The sequence below is a fragment of the Colletotrichum costaricense genome, assembly GCF_030867565.1.
Source record: "Colletotrichum costaricense strain IMI 309622 chromosome Unknown Scaffold_15.1, whole genome shotgun sequence".
NCBI classification, from domain to species: domain Eukaryota; kingdom Fungi; phylum Ascomycota; class Sordariomycetes; order Glomerellales; family Glomerellaceae; genus Colletotrichum; species Colletotrichum costaricense.
In genome coordinates, this window is record NW_026848244.1 from 679,454 (window position 1) to 695,907 (window position 16,454).

At 50.2% G+C, this 16,454-nt stretch overlaps 7 protein-coding genes across 7 annotated transcripts; 4 read left to right on the forward strand and 3 right to left on the reverse strand.

Moving 5' to 3' along the window:
* Positions 1 to 421: 421 nt before the first annotated feature.
* Positions 422 to 1,651, reverse strand: CCOS01_12571 (uncharacterized protein; the record flags this gene model as incomplete). Its single annotated transcript, XM_060460719.1, has 1 exon — positions 422 to 1,651. The coding sequence occupies one exon, from the start codon at positions 1,649 to 1,651 to the stop codon at positions 422 to 424; it is 1,230 nt and encodes a 409-aa protein (XP_060308767.1).
* Positions 1,652 to 2,012: 361 nt separating this feature from the next.
* On the reverse strand, positions 2,013 to 3,643 carry CCOS01_12572 (xylosidase/arabinosidase; the record flags this gene model as incomplete). The annotated part of the gene is made up of 2 exons (XM_060460720.1): positions 2,013 to 3,421; positions 3,478 to 3,643. 2 exons carry the CDS (start codon positions 3,641 to 3,643, stop codon positions 2,013 to 2,015), a joined length of 1,575 nt encoding a protein of 524 aa, XP_060308768.1.
* A 243-nt stretch (positions 3,644 to 3,886) lies between these two features.
* CCOS01_12573 (uncharacterized protein) lies at positions 3,887 to 5,717 on the reverse strand (the record flags this gene model as incomplete). The annotated part of the gene is made up of 4 exons (XM_060460721.1): positions 3,887 to 4,054; positions 4,115 to 5,334; positions 5,578 to 5,608; positions 5,673 to 5,717. 4 exons carry the CDS (start codon positions 5,715 to 5,717, stop codon positions 3,887 to 3,889), a joined length of 1,464 nt encoding a protein of 487 aa, XP_060308769.1.
* Positions 5,718 to 6,235: 518 nt separating this feature from the next.
* Positions 6,236 to 7,949, forward strand: CCOS01_12574 (maltose permease; the record flags this gene model as incomplete). The annotated part of the gene is made up of 4 exons (XM_060460722.1): positions 6,236 to 6,305; positions 6,373 to 7,204; positions 7,258 to 7,501; positions 7,569 to 7,949. 4 exons carry the CDS (start codon positions 6,236 to 6,238, stop codon positions 7,947 to 7,949), a joined length of 1,527 nt encoding a protein of 508 aa, XP_060308770.1.
* Positions 7,950 to 8,673: 724 nt separating this feature from the next.
* Positions 8,674 to 10,590, forward strand: CCOS01_12575 (uncharacterized protein; the record flags this gene model as incomplete). Its single annotated transcript, XM_060460723.1, has 1 exon — positions 8,674 to 10,590. One exon carries the CDS (start codon positions 8,674 to 8,676, stop codon positions 10,588 to 10,590), a length of 1,917 nt encoding a protein of 638 aa, XP_060308771.1.
* Positions 10,591 to 11,217: 627 nt separating this feature from the next.
* On the forward strand, positions 11,218 to 12,854 carry CCOS01_12576 (thiol-specific monooxygenase; the record flags this gene model as incomplete). The annotated part of the gene is made up of 4 exons (XM_060460724.1): positions 11,218 to 11,354; positions 11,409 to 11,997; positions 12,052 to 12,426; positions 12,483 to 12,854. 4 exons carry the CDS (start codon positions 11,218 to 11,220, stop codon positions 12,852 to 12,854), a joined length of 1,473 nt encoding a protein of 490 aa, XP_060308772.1.
* Positions 12,855 to 14,377: 1,523 nt separating this feature from the next.
* Positions 14,378 to 16,334, forward strand: CCOS01_12577 (uncharacterized protein; the record flags this gene model as incomplete). Its single annotated transcript, XM_060460725.1, has 4 exons — positions 14,378 to 14,809; positions 14,870 to 15,313; positions 15,383 to 15,535; positions 15,609 to 16,334. 4 exons carry the CDS (start codon positions 14,378 to 14,380, stop codon positions 16,332 to 16,334), a joined length of 1,755 nt encoding a protein of 584 aa, XP_060308773.1.
* Between the last annotated feature and the right edge of the window lie 120 nt (positions 16,335 to 16,454).

Below are 16,454 nucleotides of genomic sequence, written 5' to 3' on the forward strand. Positions count from 1 at the left end.
AATTATATTTAATTAGTTCTTCTCTTATACTCGGATATATTATCGCTTTATAGTAATCGATAGGATAGATATAACGTTAATAGTCTATTGAGATAGTGGGGGTATTCACTCATACCGTGTATAGATACTGTGTGTTCATATCGAGAACCGCCCGAGCAGCCAGCAAAGGTAGAATGCAAAAACAAATAGATATAACGTTGTAGCAACAAATCATTAACTATGAATACCCTTATTGTGTCCGCCACTGCTTTGTTAATCAGACCTTGCCTCGATCTCAGAGGGTCGATGTGTAGGTTACAATGAAGCTCGCCCAAAGCTCGCCCATATCATACAAAGCAATTGTCTCGTGGCAAACAAACCTATGACAATCCATACGAGGAAACTGGCGAACAGATTCGTCAATGGAGTCCACGCCTTTCTTCTAAAGTGACTTGGCCAGTGTGATGATCTCTTGTGCCGTCTCTTCAGACTTTTCGATGTTGACCCAGTGACCCGCCCCAGGAATTATGACCGACCCCATCCAGCAGTCAGACCGAACGCTCTCGCCGTTCTCCATGGCTTCAAGAGCGCCAGGAACCTGGTACGTTCCCCAATCATGTGTCCCGGAGACGTACTTTGTCGGGATCGCCAGCTTTGTTCCCGCAAAACAGAGGAGGTCTGCAGACAAGGCCGGGTCGATGAGGACTTTGTACCACAACAAAGAAAGTCGGAACGTGTTTCGGGAGTATTCGTCAACATAGACCTGAAGTTCTGCATCAGTGAGCCATGATGTTTCGCTGAGTTTGGCTCGCACTTCGGCCGACTCTTTGGCCATGTCCAGCTCAATGTTTCCGCGCATCGATAGATCCGCTCTCATTACATAGTAATGCGGCATGACTGAGATCTCTTGTGCTGTCCATGCTTCGAGGGGCCGAGGATTATTCAAACTGTAATCTGCAGACTTTAGATGGAAGTATCCCCGGAGGAACTCGTGCATCGGCTGGCCTGTGGGATGAGTCCATTCGTCGACTGCTCCTGATGAGGCATTGTAGTACTTGTAGTGCTTTCTTGGCGGGTCAAGCTTCAAGAGAGAGGATTGAATGTCATTGTCATTCTTGATCGTCTTCCCGCCATCCTCCCGTTTGGATTCAAACAAAGAAGCTAGTTGCGGTGCAGGTCCAGTTCCCAAGGGCAGCTGAGGAGATCCCTTGAACGGATGCGCCATCAAAACCAAGGACTTAATCATATCTGGCCGCGTGATGGCGCACATCGAAGCCACGAATGCCCCGAGATCGTGCCCGACGAGAGTGTGAATGCTCTCGTAACCGAGTGCATGGACTAGAGTGACCACATCCCGCAGGGCGGTCAGCGGACGGATTGTCTCTTCGCTGATCGGACTCAGATTGGCGTTGTGCGTTCGGCCAAAGCCTCTCATATCGGGAGCGACTGCGTAGTACCCCGCCGCGGCAAGCTTTGGCATGACAGCAGACCAGTCGAACGACAGGTTTGGAAAGCCGTGGAGAAGTAGGATTAGAGGCGGGGGGTCTTTAGAAGGATTACTTTTTGGGAAAGACTCGAGAATGTGGAACTTTAGCCCTATGGGCGAAGTGTCGACATAGCGAGAGGTGACGCCGGGGGGGAGATCCCACGGAGGCAATTGTGCTAGGTCCATTATCCCCAAGCAATTCGTCGACCGGCGTGAGTCGGTTTTTACGTAAAGGAGGAGCTACCAGTTAAGAAAGTTCAAAAGGCTCTGTTGTACGAACAGTATTGCAAAGGCCAAGGGACTGAAGAGGCTTTTCAACGTTCGTTGATCTTGTCAAAGCAGTTGTTCGCGTGCCTCGGCTATTGAGGGGCTTTGGAGAACTACGTCACGGGAAATCAGCCACAGCTTATGCGGAGGAATCAAGCAGCCGATTACTCCTCAGGCGGCGCATGAACGGCGACTTTCCATTTGTCTGAATTACTCAGCTCTGACAAACTTATGCTTACTGCCATTCGGGTCATGAGGTTCAGGAACCGGAGTTACTCTGCTATTCTATCGTGAATCCGCTGAAATGAACCTCGGCACCGACGGTTCCATCTTTCATAGCGTGCGCAAAGACACCAAAGATCGGCCCTGTCATCTCTCTCTCAACCAAGTCGGCAACTTGCGCCCTTCCCACCGGATTCCAATCTTCCGAGTCGTTCTCGCGATACAAAAATGTATACTCCTGCGCGTTTGCTTCCACGCGCATTCCAAGCACTGTTGTGGATGTATTGACCGGGATAGAAGTTGATTGAGTTTTGTCTTCTGATGTTGTCGTCACGTTGAACACCACTTCCGAAGACTGAAAGTCGAAAGCAAGAGAAACGTGGCGGGGCGCATCCTTATAGATGGCTAGTCCGGCCTCCACGGGCTCCCTTCTGGACGCATTGGAGATATTCAGACTTACTGAAGCAGATGCATCAATGGATCTTTGTCTCTTGCCAATAAACGTGCTAGTACCGGTAGGAATCGATAGGTTGCTAGCACTGCACCGAAGTACCAAATCTGTCTCGCCGCTGATGTGATACATCTCACATTCGGGGTCGCGGATGTACACGAGATCAAGGTTTGCCGGAGCCTTGTGAATCAATGATGCGTTACCACCAACAGGGCCAGAAAGGACACGCTCAAACTCCATTGTGGGTTGTTGAATCGTTGGCCATCCGTCTTCCGGCCAATCGACTGCGGTCAGGAAAGTCTCCCGGCCAAGCGGTGGACGATCGTTTTCATTTCGTACACCAAGAACTGCTGCCCACCAAGCGCCACTCTGGTCCTGGAAGAGTTCACCATGGCCGATGTTCTGGATGTACTCGTCTGGTTTCCCATCGGCTGTCATGATAGGATTTGCATCGCAGGATTCGTAGGGGCCCCAAATATCCTTTGAGCGCCCAATACTCAACAGGTGATGCTCAAAGGTGCCACCCTCAGCGACAAGGAGATAATAGTAGCCTCCTCGCTTGTAGATATGGGGGCCCTCGGTATCGTAGCGCGCGAAGCCGCCCCATATCTCTCGGGCTTCAGTCAGAGCCTTGCCTGTTGCAATATTCATTTCGAATTGCTTAATCGTGCAGCTGGGCTGTTTGAGACGGTCTATCATCCAGCATCCCTGTACATAGACACGGCCGTCGTCGTCAAAATACAGACTCGGGTCGATACCATTGAAAGAAAAATGAATTGGATCGGTCCAATTGCCTGACCAGATATCGGTAGTGGTGATGTAGAAGTTGTCCAGAGAGAAGGTATCTTCATCGTGCGTCGCATTCGTGCAAATAATGTAGAAAGTGCCTTTGTGGTAGCGTATGGTTGGTGCAAAGAGGCCGGCGCTGGCTACCATGATATTCCCCGTATCGAGAGGCATCACTGCTGTGCTCGCATGATTGAGTGAGATTTGTTCCTTGCGATTGATGGCATTGCCTTGCCGTGTGTCAGTACGTGTGCTCATTAAGCTGGACTCTGGCTGGTTCGCCTACCAATATGCCTCCAGCCTTGAAGATCTGTTGAGGCGTAGATGGGCAGACCCGGAAATATGTGGAAAGATGAAGTTACCAGAAAGAAGACACCATCAACGAAGACGACCGAGGGATCTGGTGCGAATCCAGGCACGATTGGGTTGCAGTAAGTGCGCTTCATCGCCATCGTTGCAACTGAGCCCAGGATGAATCGGATTACTGACAACTGAAGTCGGGACGGGAATAAAGCAAATACATGTTCACAGTCTCGAAACCTCAAGTTTATAGCCACATGCCTTCCCGATGCGGAAACATCTGATCAGCGTCTGGGGATCTGGGCCCGACATGGAGAAGTGGGCCAATTCGCCGCGGGGAATCACAAACCACATCATTGCCCCGATCCGAATTGCCGACGAACGCCCTTCCCATATCATGACTCGCGATCATTGTTCAGCTCGTCTGATATTCTTGAATTTAGCCGGGCTAGAATGTCCAACAGCGTGCTAAAGAGGGATCCAGCACGAGTGGATATGGCCTCGTTGTTAACATTGTGCATGATTTCGAGCAGAGCCACACCGACTTGTCGAAGCTTTTCAACCTGTTCAAGAGTCAGCCGTTTAGTCTTCCCTAACTTGAGTCTCAGGAGAGCTGTCCTTACACAAGGTTCTCCGTTGGCTTGCAAGGCTTCAAAGGGGATGTCTGACATTGCCTCCAAGAGATCGCTCGCTATCTCGACTTTGCGCATGGCAAGCATCACTGGATCGTCTGTTAGCCCTAGAATCTCGATGAAGCCGCGTTCGAAGAAGCGATTGACAAGGACTAGTCGCAGTGTATGAAAGGTGACAAATAAGTTGGCTTTCTGAATTGATATTGCCCTGGTTCGAAACTGAGCCGTAGCCTCGCTGGGTGTTCCCGAGACTGCAATTTTGGGATCACGAACCCAGGGTGGACAGTTGCGGAGAATACTGGTGAAGTCGAAGTATAATTGCATGGTAGATTTCTTCAAGTCTGATGCATCGTTCGAGGTGACCGAGCGCAGCGATCCAGTTTTACCATGTAGTCGTGATAGGAAGTTCAAGTCGACGAGCATTTCAGAAGCCGTATACCAAAGTTGGAAGCACAAGTTGAAACCCAGACGCAAACGGTGCTCAAAATCTGCAGTGTCGGGTTCCGGGCTAGCCTGAATGAGTTTGTAATCCTCAGTTTCCTCGAATATAGTAGTGATGGGAGTGTCGAAACAGATCTGATGAAGCGAGATGGGGACTTTGTTCAGAATTGAGGCGGACTTGTCCCCAATGTAGAGATGCCAAAAGGTGTTTCTTCTCAACTGAGCCTCGGGCCACTCGAGGTTTCGAAAAGATTCCTCGTCATACAATCGCATCTCCTGCACGAGTCGTAGTGCCTCTCCCATCGCATGCCACGACACACTGGTCTTTCCGAGGGCATGTAAGGCATTGGAGTGGAAGTAACGGATGACGATTGAGCTCGACTCCGGGTGCTCAATGTCATAGTCTTGATACAGTCGAAGAGCCTCTCGCGACGTTCTGAGGAACGGCATCGCGAGTGCTGCGCCACCGGGAAATATCTCGACTGGCAGAGTAGAGGAGACCACTGCGCAGAGGGCCGTAAGGAGCGCAAAGGCCCGGATGGTTGGAATGTCTGGGTTGGAGTGGCTCGTTGCCGGGTCGCTGGTTAGCGAAATTTCCCTCCGGAGAATTGGAACCACAGCATGCATCATTTGCCGAACTATTGGTTCGCAAATGATGGGGCTGGTCGGGAACTCCCACTGCATGTAAAGATCAATGCAGGAAGATAGGACGTCTTCTAGTGGGACATATGGCAGAGCTTTCCCCAGAGCTGAGAGAAGTTGGCCAATGGCTGCGTCGAATGGAGCATGAGCGGAATTCCTCTGTTGGGTAGGGCTATTGAAAGGTTGATTGTCGTTTGATAGACCGGCAACAAAGGAGTCTATAACTTGAGAATTTCCTGAAATAGACTCTTTGCCACTCGGCCGGTTGTATTTCGTTTGAGCTGTGGTCTGATCCGATCTTTGAGCTCGGAATGGTGGCCCCCGTTTCTTCGCTGGGACGGTGTATTCGCAAGTCATGGATGACATTAGACAATTTGAGCATTGCGGGCTCTGCGCATCGCACTGTAAGATGTCGCATTTAGCCTGCGGTGGTCGGCAAGTTGCACTTGAGTCTGGTTTGCCCTACCTTGACCTTCCGCCGCCTACATCCATCGCAGGATCGTTTCGTCATTGAACTAAGCTGTCGCGTACAGAAATCCAAGCGCTTCGCAGAGTCGTCTTTGGCAATTCTCCGATGTGTCGAGTAAAGTGTGGGAAAGGGAAGAGTTGCTAGACCAATGCGTTCCGTGACCAGGATGTGGGCAGAGACCAACACTAAATAATCCGCCGCGGCGAATTAGCTTGACCATTCACAGCCATTCCAGACGATGGGTCTGCGGGGGTAGCATTGTGTTGTGGAGTAAGAAACTCTCAGGTGGCGTAACCCACGGGGAAACATGTGGTTTTGGTGTCCGCCAGCTGGGCACAGGAGTAACCCCGGATCGAAGAGTGGTTTTGACTGAATACTGGACCTATAAGTAATCGAGGCTTTTCCTGATGGCTTCAGTGTCTTTCTCGTTAACCCCAGGGCAACTCAGGGAAGACATTGCTTATTCACGCGGGTCTCAAGACTCTTCTGATATCTCAGACTTCCTCTCGAGGAACTTGTTAACACCTTTTGCGACTTGGAGACGAATTGAACATAGCAAAATGGCAGGAGTTTCAGAGAAGCCCGCAGGCTTTGCTGAGCTGTCCAAGAACAAGAGAGTCTTGGCTTGGTGTAAGCATTGCCTACGACTGACCAACTTGGTCAGCAGAAATCGAGTCTGACCGCGTTCCGTTAACAGGCCTCCTAATCTTCATTCTACCCATCAACTTCGGATACGAGCTTGCACTAGTTGGCAACATACTTGCAATCCCTGCCTTCCTCGACCGCTTCGGGACGACCACGACCTCCGGCATCAAGGAGGTTCCGACCCAAGATCAGCAAATCCTCAATGCCTCAACTACTGTCGGTATTGTGCTAGCCGCATATTGCACTGGGTTCATCTCGGACATTATCGGCCGCCGCATGGTGGTCATATGTGGCTGCGTTCTTTGCATTGCTGGGATTATCGTACAAGGCTTCTCGAACTCGATCTTGATGCTCTTTGGCGGCAAGCTCATCAGCACCGTCGGCTACGGACTGGGCCACGCTCTGGGACCCGTCTATGTCGCTGAGATTGCACCAGACTCTCTGCGGGGAGTATGCCTTATTCTCATCAACACCATGATCGTCATTGGACAATGGTCTTGCGCTCTGGTCGGCTACGGCGGGTCTTTCATCAAGAGCGACTGGGGCTGGAGGTTGCCTGTGCTCGCCCAGCTGGTGCCTCCGTTCTTAATGCTGGTACTTGGAGGAATTTTACTGCCAGAGTCGCCGTCGTGGCTTCTAATGAAGGGCAGACGCGAGGAAGCTGGAAAATCGCTACGCAAATTCAACGGCCCAAGACACAACGTGGAAGAGAGTTTGGCAATGATGGAAGCTACGCTCGAAAAGGAGAGGGCGTTGAGCCAAGGTGGCGCCTCATACTTGGACTGTTTTCGAGGTACCAATTTGCGCAGAACTACGATCGTTTGCATGGTGTATTTGACACAACAATTTGCTGGTGCTCAGCTGGTTGTGGGATACCTATCATAGTAAGTCTAGACCATCCGGGAGTTATTTGTTTACTAACAGCATGATCTCATAGCTTCTTTACTATTGCAGGGGTGGGAAATCCTATCGGTATTGCTCAGGTTTGTTACAGTATTCAGCTGCTTGGCAATATCTGCTCGTGGTTCTTAGTTGAACGAGTTGGTCGCAGACCACTGATAGTCTGGGGAACTATTGCTATGACGGCTCTGCTGCTAGTGATTGGTGGCTTGGGTGTTCCCAAGAATAACCAAAGCGCTCTTACTGCCATGGTTGCACTTATGGCTCTTTGGGGATTCATAGTAAGTCAAGTCAAAGCGGGAATTATTCGTCATTCTTTTCCTTTCGCCGCTGATAATCAACGCTTAGTTCCAACTATCAATTGGTGCTGTTGGGTACGCTGTCGGTGGCGAAACTGCATCCCCTCGCCTTCGTCAAAAGACCTACTCTATCAACGTGATGAGCAATACGGCGGCCGCCTGTCTTGTCACGCAGCTCATGCCGTTTCTGATCAACCCCAGCAACGCCAATCTCGGGGGCAAGGTTGCATTCGTCTTCTTCGGACCGTCGCTGCTATGTTCTATCTATCTCTACTTTTGCTTCCCAGAGATGAAGGGCCGCAGTTACTTGGAGCTGGAGAACATGTTCCAGAAGCGACTGCCAACTCGAGAATTTAAGAACTATCGTTTTGAGATTGAGACTGTCGAGGTTGATGATGGGGAGAAGGTTGCGGTGGTCCTGAAGGATTGACAAATTGATACACACAAGTGCCGATGACATTGTCCTGCCTGCTATGGGCAGGGTCTACAATAGCACCGAGTATTAATGAGCATTACTGCAGTTCTTGCCATATCTGGAAAAAGTCATCACACATGACCCCCTGCAATGAACTATCTCTACGTTTTGAGACCAAAGTCTTTACAGATATCTTCTATCGACGAAGTGGGGCTCGATGCCGTACTCGGGGTCCGTGATACCCGGAACCCGTAACGGTCGCCGGTTGCTTAAAGAAGTTATCACCCCAGCCTTTCGCTCATATCCTGTCTCCTACCTACTTGAGGTTGAGCCCAGTCGGTGCGTTGCCGTGATAGCCGTGTCCACTTTGCAAGCCTTGGCCTCTTCCATACCCAAACATAGAGGTTCCACAAAGCTTAGAACAGCCTTCGGCCAGGCCGACGGTGCGTACAAGTAAGTTCACTAATCCTTTAACCGTAGAGACCTTATTTCCACCTCTGCCCCGCCTGGGAAACCTCCCACCGGGAAGGAGCTCCTCCTATATATGCCATTTTGGGCAATATCTCCAGACCAATTACATAACGCGACGAAAGAGGCAGCCAGAATTATGAAGAAATACATTCTCTTTGATGGCTAGTCCAACGCTTTAAAACGAACTCATAGTCGTTACCTTCTAATCACTACCGATTCGAAAACCAATTACTCTTTGTACTGTTCTCCCTGCGGTTGTGACGACATTATGTCGACTGAATTTCCACTCCAGCAACACCGCGCTGGTGGTGGCCATCCAAGCGGCGAACGCAAAGGCATTCAAGAGAAGCTAGACGAATCTCTTTTGGGCCACCTCTCACAACTCTTCAACAAATATGCCACCACAAAAAACACATGGACTCGAGACCAGATTAGCATTTTCATGCAGCACGTGCAAGCCGAGGATCCCAATGGTCTAGCGGGTTACCTCATCGAAAAAGACGAGCTGGATCTCTTCGAGCTGATCAAATATATCACCTCGCCATGCGGCAACGTTCTCGAAATAGCGGCTCCTCAGGACCTGTCGTGGCCGCTGAGTAGCTACTTCATCAGCTCGAGTCATAACACTTACCTCACTGGAAACCAGCTATCAAGCGACTCCAGCGCCGACGCTTACAGGGATGTCCTCCTCCGTGGATGTCGCTGTATCGAAATTGATGTCTGGGATGGCGAGGAGCGATACAAGCCCGGGTTCAACCCCGATGGAGAAAACGAGAACGGCACAAACAACGCACCAACCAAGCTTAGTCGGAGGGACAAATTAGGCATCAAGGTCGGCCGTTGGATCATGAACAAGTTTGACCCTGTGGACCCAGAAGGCAGGACTGCCGATGATAGGCTTTCGGACATTATTGGGGCGGAGCCACGGGTTCTTCATGGCTTCACCCTCACCAAGGAGATTCTTTTCCGCGAAGTTTGTCAAGTCGTCAGGGAATACGCCTTCGTCACGTCGGATCTGCCACTCATTGTCAGCTTGGAGGTGCACTGCACTCCACTACAGCAGGCCGCCATGGTCGATATCATGGAGGAGACTTGGAGAGAGTTCCTCCTCCCTGAGCCCGAGTTAGAGCCGGCTTCTTTAGCGTCGCCCGAACAGCTGCGCAGAAAGATCCTTGTCAAGGTTAAATACGTCCCGAAGGATAAAGACGGTGCCGAAAGCGTCAGTGTAGGCTTAGACGACGACAGCAGCAGCATCCTTGATGTCACAACGACAGAAGGAGGTGAGAAGAAGGCCGTGAAGGTCAAGCCACCCAAAGTCATCTCTCGCCTCAGCCGTTTGGGCATCTACACGCGCGGTATTACCTTCAAGTCTCTTGAGCAAGCCGAAGCATCGATGCCGAACCACATCTTTTCCCTTTCGGAAAAGACGGCATTTGCTATTCAGAGAAGGATGCCAAAGGCCTTATTCTCTCATAACAGAGACTTCCTCATGAGGACCTACCCACACGGCATGCGGGTTGACTCGTCCAACTTTGATCCTGTTATCTTTTGGCGAGCGGGCGTACAGGTTGTCGCGCTGAACTGGCAGTCCTGGGATGTGGGCATGATTCTCAACGAGGGCATGTTTGCGGGTTCGGATGGGTACGTCCTTAAGCCTCATGGTTATCGGCGCGATCCTACGGGCGAGTCAGACGACGAAGATGTGGGATCCAACATCGAGAGCAAGAAATTGGACAGAGTCGCTGTTACAGTGCTGGCAGCTCAGAATCTTCCTCTGCTCAACCCACATGATGATCCGACAAAGTTCATCCCTTACGTCAAGGTTGGGTTGCATACCGAGCCAGATGCGCTATCCGCCATGGTGCGTGAAGATGTGGACGGGGAGCAAGTCACACAGATTGGCTACAGTGGCCAAACGAGCAAGAGTACTGGCACCAGCCCGGATTTTGGCGGAGAGGTCATCGAGTTCCTGAACGTCGAGGGCGTTGTACCGCAGCTGGCTTTCCTCTCATTCGTCGTCATGAACGATGTCGTCGGGCCGGATGTTATGACAGCGTGGGCATGCGTCCGCTTGGATAGGTTGAGACTTGGATACCGCTTCGTCAGGCTGCTTGACAAGGACGGCATGCCCAGCAAGGGCTTACTTCTCATCAAGACGGAGATCGCGGAAGCCGGCACCGAGTAGTATGAGCAAAGCAATCAGAATGAATTTCCTCCTTCGTTCCTTAGCACTGATCAATTATGGTGAGGCCGTGGTATCGCATTGTACTGAAATAGATATTGTAGAGCCAACTGAGTCTATAATCGTATGATGCCTTTAGTGATATGATGGGTACCGCATTCGATTAGACAATGACGATATCGGTGTGAACTAGTGCTTTGTAGTTAGAAAGCCGCGAAATTCTGCCGCGAACCGGGGGCTTACCGATGAACAAGCAATATGGAGCGTCGGACCTGCAGTCGGCTTCCTTCCGATACGCACTTGCTAAAGACTGATATCAATTCGCTCTTGGTGTGGTCAAGATGCATCCTTTGACCCACATCAAGTCGGGTTGCGTGCTCGACTTCCAACAAGACGCAATGCCACCCATCCCGTGGCGCCATTGTTTAACGCGCGGAAACTCAATAAATTGGCGCCAAATCAACGAAACCCGAGTGAAGAGTCAACTTTTGTAGATGCCAATGTCTCATATGAGCCTCGGAAGCGCAGGAGTTGCTGGGAATTGTGACTTGAACAATCAAGAAGCCACTTAGTACGATTTCATGGTTATTCCTAGATTCCGCATTGAGCTATATCACGAAACGAATCAATATGGCTGGTAAGATTAAGAGAGTGGCCGTAATCGGCGCTGGGCCCTCAGGCGCAATTGCTACAGATGCCTTGGTCAAGGAACAAGCTTTCGACACAATCCGAGTCTTTGATCGACGACCCATCCCAGGGGGAACCTGGTAAGCTGAACACTTATCTCTTCAACTCTGCAAGACTTCTAACTCTTGCCATAGGATCTACACCCCACACTTGCCTCCTAATATCCCATCTCTCAAAGCACTCTTAGATGGAAAGGCCGATGCTCCCGTTCCAATCCCATCTCAACTCCCAGCCCAGACACCCAAGTCAGAGGCTATCAACAGCCACCAGGTCCGATTCTCGGATACCGCTCAGCACGAGCATCTACACACCAACATAACCCCAGAGATTATGAGCTTTACCACTGAACCCTTTCCAGAAACTCTGACTGAACGGATCCGAGAGAAATATGGCGATGACGCTCCCTTTCGCGGCCGGGAACAGATCCGGGAGTGGGTTGAGAACATCTTTGTCCGTAATGGGCACCAAGAACTTCTCGAATTGAGTACCACCGTGGAACTTGCAGCCAAAGAGGGTGACGAATGGGTTCTTACACTGAGGAAAGAGCACCCTGGAAAAGACTACTGGTGGCAGGAGAGATTTGATGCCCTCATTGTAGCAACTGGGCACTACAACGTACCCTGGCTTCCGAGTATCGAGGGAATCACGGAATATGACGAAAGGTTTCCTGGCCGTATTGTGCACAGCAAGCACTTTAGGAATTCCGATAAGTATAAGGGAAAGGTAAGTCGATACTACGACCACCCAATAGAAGTCCGACGCTTATCGTACGCATAGAAAGTTATTGTCGTGGGAGGTTCGGTATCGTCGCACGAGATCCTCCACGAAGTCCTGCCAGTTGCCCAACACCCGGTTTATGCTTCACTTCGTGGAGAGCCTCTGCCTCACTTTGGCTGGGCCCCTTTTACACACCCCCATATTTCTGTTCAGAAGCAGATCATCAAATTCGACCCAGATACCGGTGCAATAACCTTCGAGGATGGAACCGTAGTCGAAGGCGTAGACTATGTGGTCTTCGGGACTGGTTTCACCTTCAGCTTCCCTTTCTTGCCGGAGGTACAAGAACGCATACGTCAAGTTGACCGGAGGTTGTCGGGAGTCTACTTCCACACTTGGGATATCGAAGATCCGACCCTCGCTTTCTTAGGCATGGTAAGTTAATAGCCCCTGTTTGGTATGTGACGATGATGCTAACAGGCGCGGTGCAGTGTGGAGGTGGCTTCACTTTCCGCCTTTTCGAATGGCAAGCAGTCGCGGTATCTCGTCTTCTGGCAGGCAGGGGCAACCCCTTACCATCAAAGAAGGAACAGAAGCAGTGGGAGAAAGACCGTGTCGCAGAGTTTGGTGGAGGCAAGGACTACTACACCATCGCACCATTCTATAAAGAGGTATTTGAGTACTTCAGATCGGTGGCAGGAGACCCCGCGTCGGGAACCACAGGTCGCATCTTGCCACCTTTCGACGACAAGTTGTTAGACATTTGGGCGGCTATGGGTTCCGCGAAAGCCAACTTTTGGGAAGACTCCAGAAAGAAAGCAGAGGATGAGCTCAATGAACTGCCCATCAAATCGAGGTTGTAGATTTCACAAGTCACGCATCGGCGATACAAGTTCTGGCGTCGCTGCGTCCCGTCGTGACGGCAAGCGGGTTACTGCAAATTGCAGTGTGCGTTGCGCGCAAAACTCGATAAAATTCGGTACTTCGGAACGCGTCCAAGCCGCAGATCTATCTTGCGCTTCCGTCTGTAGCGCGACGCACTTTTCAGTCTTGGATAATTATCAATTTATTGCGCGAAAGCTTTTGGTGATTGTTGTATTGGAATCACAATGATAAGTCGAGAGAGCTGCAATGGTCCCCTCTTGGTTCTCGTCACGATCTAAACCAACTCGTAGCTATGAAAATTTTCCGCTATGAAAACTCAGAAAAGAAGTTTACGGCCATTATCAGCTTTCCTTCAGAGAGCCAAGCAGCCAAATTCCATGTCGCAACTATCAAACAACTCTTACTTCCTCGAGGGCTTGATCGCTTCAACCGTAGCAGCGAGCATCTGCCCTGTCTTCTTCCAGAATCCTCTAGTTATTTCGCCTTCGCTTCGCGCAGGCGCGCTCTCGACGGGAGGAGCTAGACTACAGTCGCGACATAAGCCCGCTCCACCAGGTAGCTTCTCATCCTCACAGGTCTCGCGATACTAGCAGTCGAAACCAGATATGACACATTTGTCGCAGCGAAGAACGGCAATGTGTCCGATACGATGGCCGCAATCGAACGTGTAATACATGTTTTGACACATTATGGAGGGAGTTTATGAGTAACTGGGTGACATAATCAGCATACAAGAACGAAGTTCTCCATGTGTTTTGCGCCTTACCTACTTCACGTTGAACTGGTTGTTAACTGTGACAATGACGGTAAAGGTGGCTTGTAATGCGAAAGTTGCGTGTGTAATGCGAAAGTTGCGTGTGTAATGCGCAAACTCTTGCTTGTGTATAGTGATGGACTTTTGGTAGGATTGATGTCTTGTTTGTACGAGAGGAAGAAAAGAAGTTGACCCGGACAAGTAAGGAGCTAGCTTTCATAAGACTTTTCAAGGGGAAATGCAGATGAGCGAAATAGCTAGCCAGTGTCGTGATTTTCTTTGTGTTTGTGATGAACTTCACCTTTGCTTGTGTCTGGCCAAAACGTGTTCACCTTTATTGATCCACACGATGGAGAGCCGTAATCAAGTGCTTCACCTTTTATCCTAATCAGGCAATTTACGACCCCTTTTTTCCCTACTTACCTAAAGTCCTCTTCACCTTTATGATTTGTCCGTGTCCAAGTATTTTCGGAAGAATCTTATCGGATTTTTGAGAATTTCCAAGACGGAGGAAAGGAGAGAGGAAAAGAACTCAATGCGAACACACTTTGAGTCCGATATTGTCAAGCCACAGTTCTCGAGACACCCTAGGTCGGCCGTGGCTGGTGCGCAATCGCCTGTTCCCTTTGACGCCACAGCCACGGAGTGCCGGTTATTTACCCTTTAGTTCCTCCCTTTCTCCGGAGCAACTACATCACCATCCCATAGCGCGACGTCAATTGCACTACATCTTGTAGTCATTTCGCTATGCCGCTCGAGAGCAAGACAATCGTCAGAACGGGCGACAAAAGGCGGCGCGACGATGAGGTTCCTAGCGATGATCGCCCCCATCAACTTCGTCGACTTCATGGCTCACAACATGAGTCCGATCGCCCACCTAGTGCAGTGGACTTCGCCGCTCTACAAGCTCGAGTAGATGCGATTGAGAAACAATTTTTCAACCGTTGCCATATTCCCAACGAACAGGACGAAGTGCTTATGCTGACGCCATCGGATGAAATGCATATCATTGATGATCAGAATAGTCGACCTTCGCTACGCGCCCTGCGTAGGGAGACACAGTCCCTACCTGTACATATCAAGGGTGCCTTTCCAGCTTCGGCTTTTCTCGACGGCGATCGATTCCATACTGAGGCGTTGCTTGAAGAACTGTACCGACCAAATTTCTCAATACCTGAGGTAAGGCTCACAGCTTAGTTCACACATGGTTGAATATCTAATATCATGGATAACTGAAAGGCTATCCTATCGCTCGTCAATGAAAGCGACAAGGTCAAAAACTCCTGCGACGAGTATTTCAAGACCATTCACATCTGGTTTCGGTTCATATCCGCCAAGAAGCGATTGGCAGCTCCATTCTCTGAAAACTGTGAGCCGGATATAGTCGCGCTTGCTCTGGCAATGAGACTCATGACATCCGACCCCGACGACAACACTTGCAGCTACTTGTATAAACAGACCAAAGGACTTTTGGACACGCTCGTAGCTAGAGGGGTTGTGTCCCTGCCAGTTCTTCAGGCAATGATCCTTGTCGCACTTTACGAATATTGCCACGCGGTCTACCCTGCTGCCTGGATGAGTATTGGATTATGCACTCGGTACATTGAGCTTGTGGGCGTATCCTGGGCAACAAGAGAAACGGTTTTCCATGGGTCAGTAGACACCGTTGCGCTGAGAAAGCCTGTAAGTACTTCGGATTCTTTGACGGTCTCACAGCGCTTATTCATGGTGAAACTGGTATTAACTGGACAGATACAATGGTTCGAAACGGACGAGGAAGAAAGAAGGAGATCATGGTGGGCCGTCTTTATCCTTGATAGACTTATGTCTGTCGGAAGCAAGAGTCCATGTGCAATATCAAGAGCTCAGGAACACATTAAACTCCCGATGCATGACGACAGTTGGGTTAGTACTTGTTTACGAGCACTTGGCCATGAATAGTCCTGTATTTCGTTTGCTCATGATCAATTCGCAACAGGAATCCCTCGACTATGATGTAGTCGGGGACCATGAGTACGACTGGCAGCCAGTAGTCTCTGCAGAACACTCCGGGTTCTCACGACTCTGCGAAGCCGCCCTCCTGATTGACAGCGCACTTATACTATCTCGCATTGAGGGCACACTCGATCAGGTTCATATTGACGATATCATCAGCCATTCAAGGAAAATTCTGAATTGGATCGATACTGTCGACCAGGAGTCAAAATCTTTGACCGGCACCGACCTCACTCTTCGACTGATCGGACCTCGCTTCGCCGCTCGCTCGGCTCTGTTCCTCTGCGTCAAAAAGCTCACCTTGCGGGCAAAGGTTACCCCAGACGGCACATACCTACTGAAGCCCCATCACGGTGACAAATCAGAGAGTCGTGAAATGGAGAAGATAGAGAAATGCTCAGCAAGACTTGTCTGGCAGGCGAGTCTGGACATACGAAACATTTCGAAAGCACTCTACAACCAATTATTCGACGGTAATGATCCCATCGGGAATTTAGGTATCATATCGCCGTTCATACTTGATGGGGTGTATAATGCATCCTCCAACCTCCACCGGCTCTCAGAGGATGGAGATAGTAGCCAATCTGACGTACTGAGTTTAACAACTTTCTTGGATGAGCTCGGTATGCGATGGAGGTCTGCAAGAGAATACAGGAGGTTGTGTGAGGACAACGTGGGCAATATGCCAGGACTGGTGGAAAAGAGTTGATCAAGTTGATGCGTACCCTACTGAAGGTTGGGCGAAACGTATATATCGATTGATTTCAGGGGAGAACTGCTCAACAAACTAGACAACTTGCCCTCTCCCTCGATTACTGACACCAAGCTT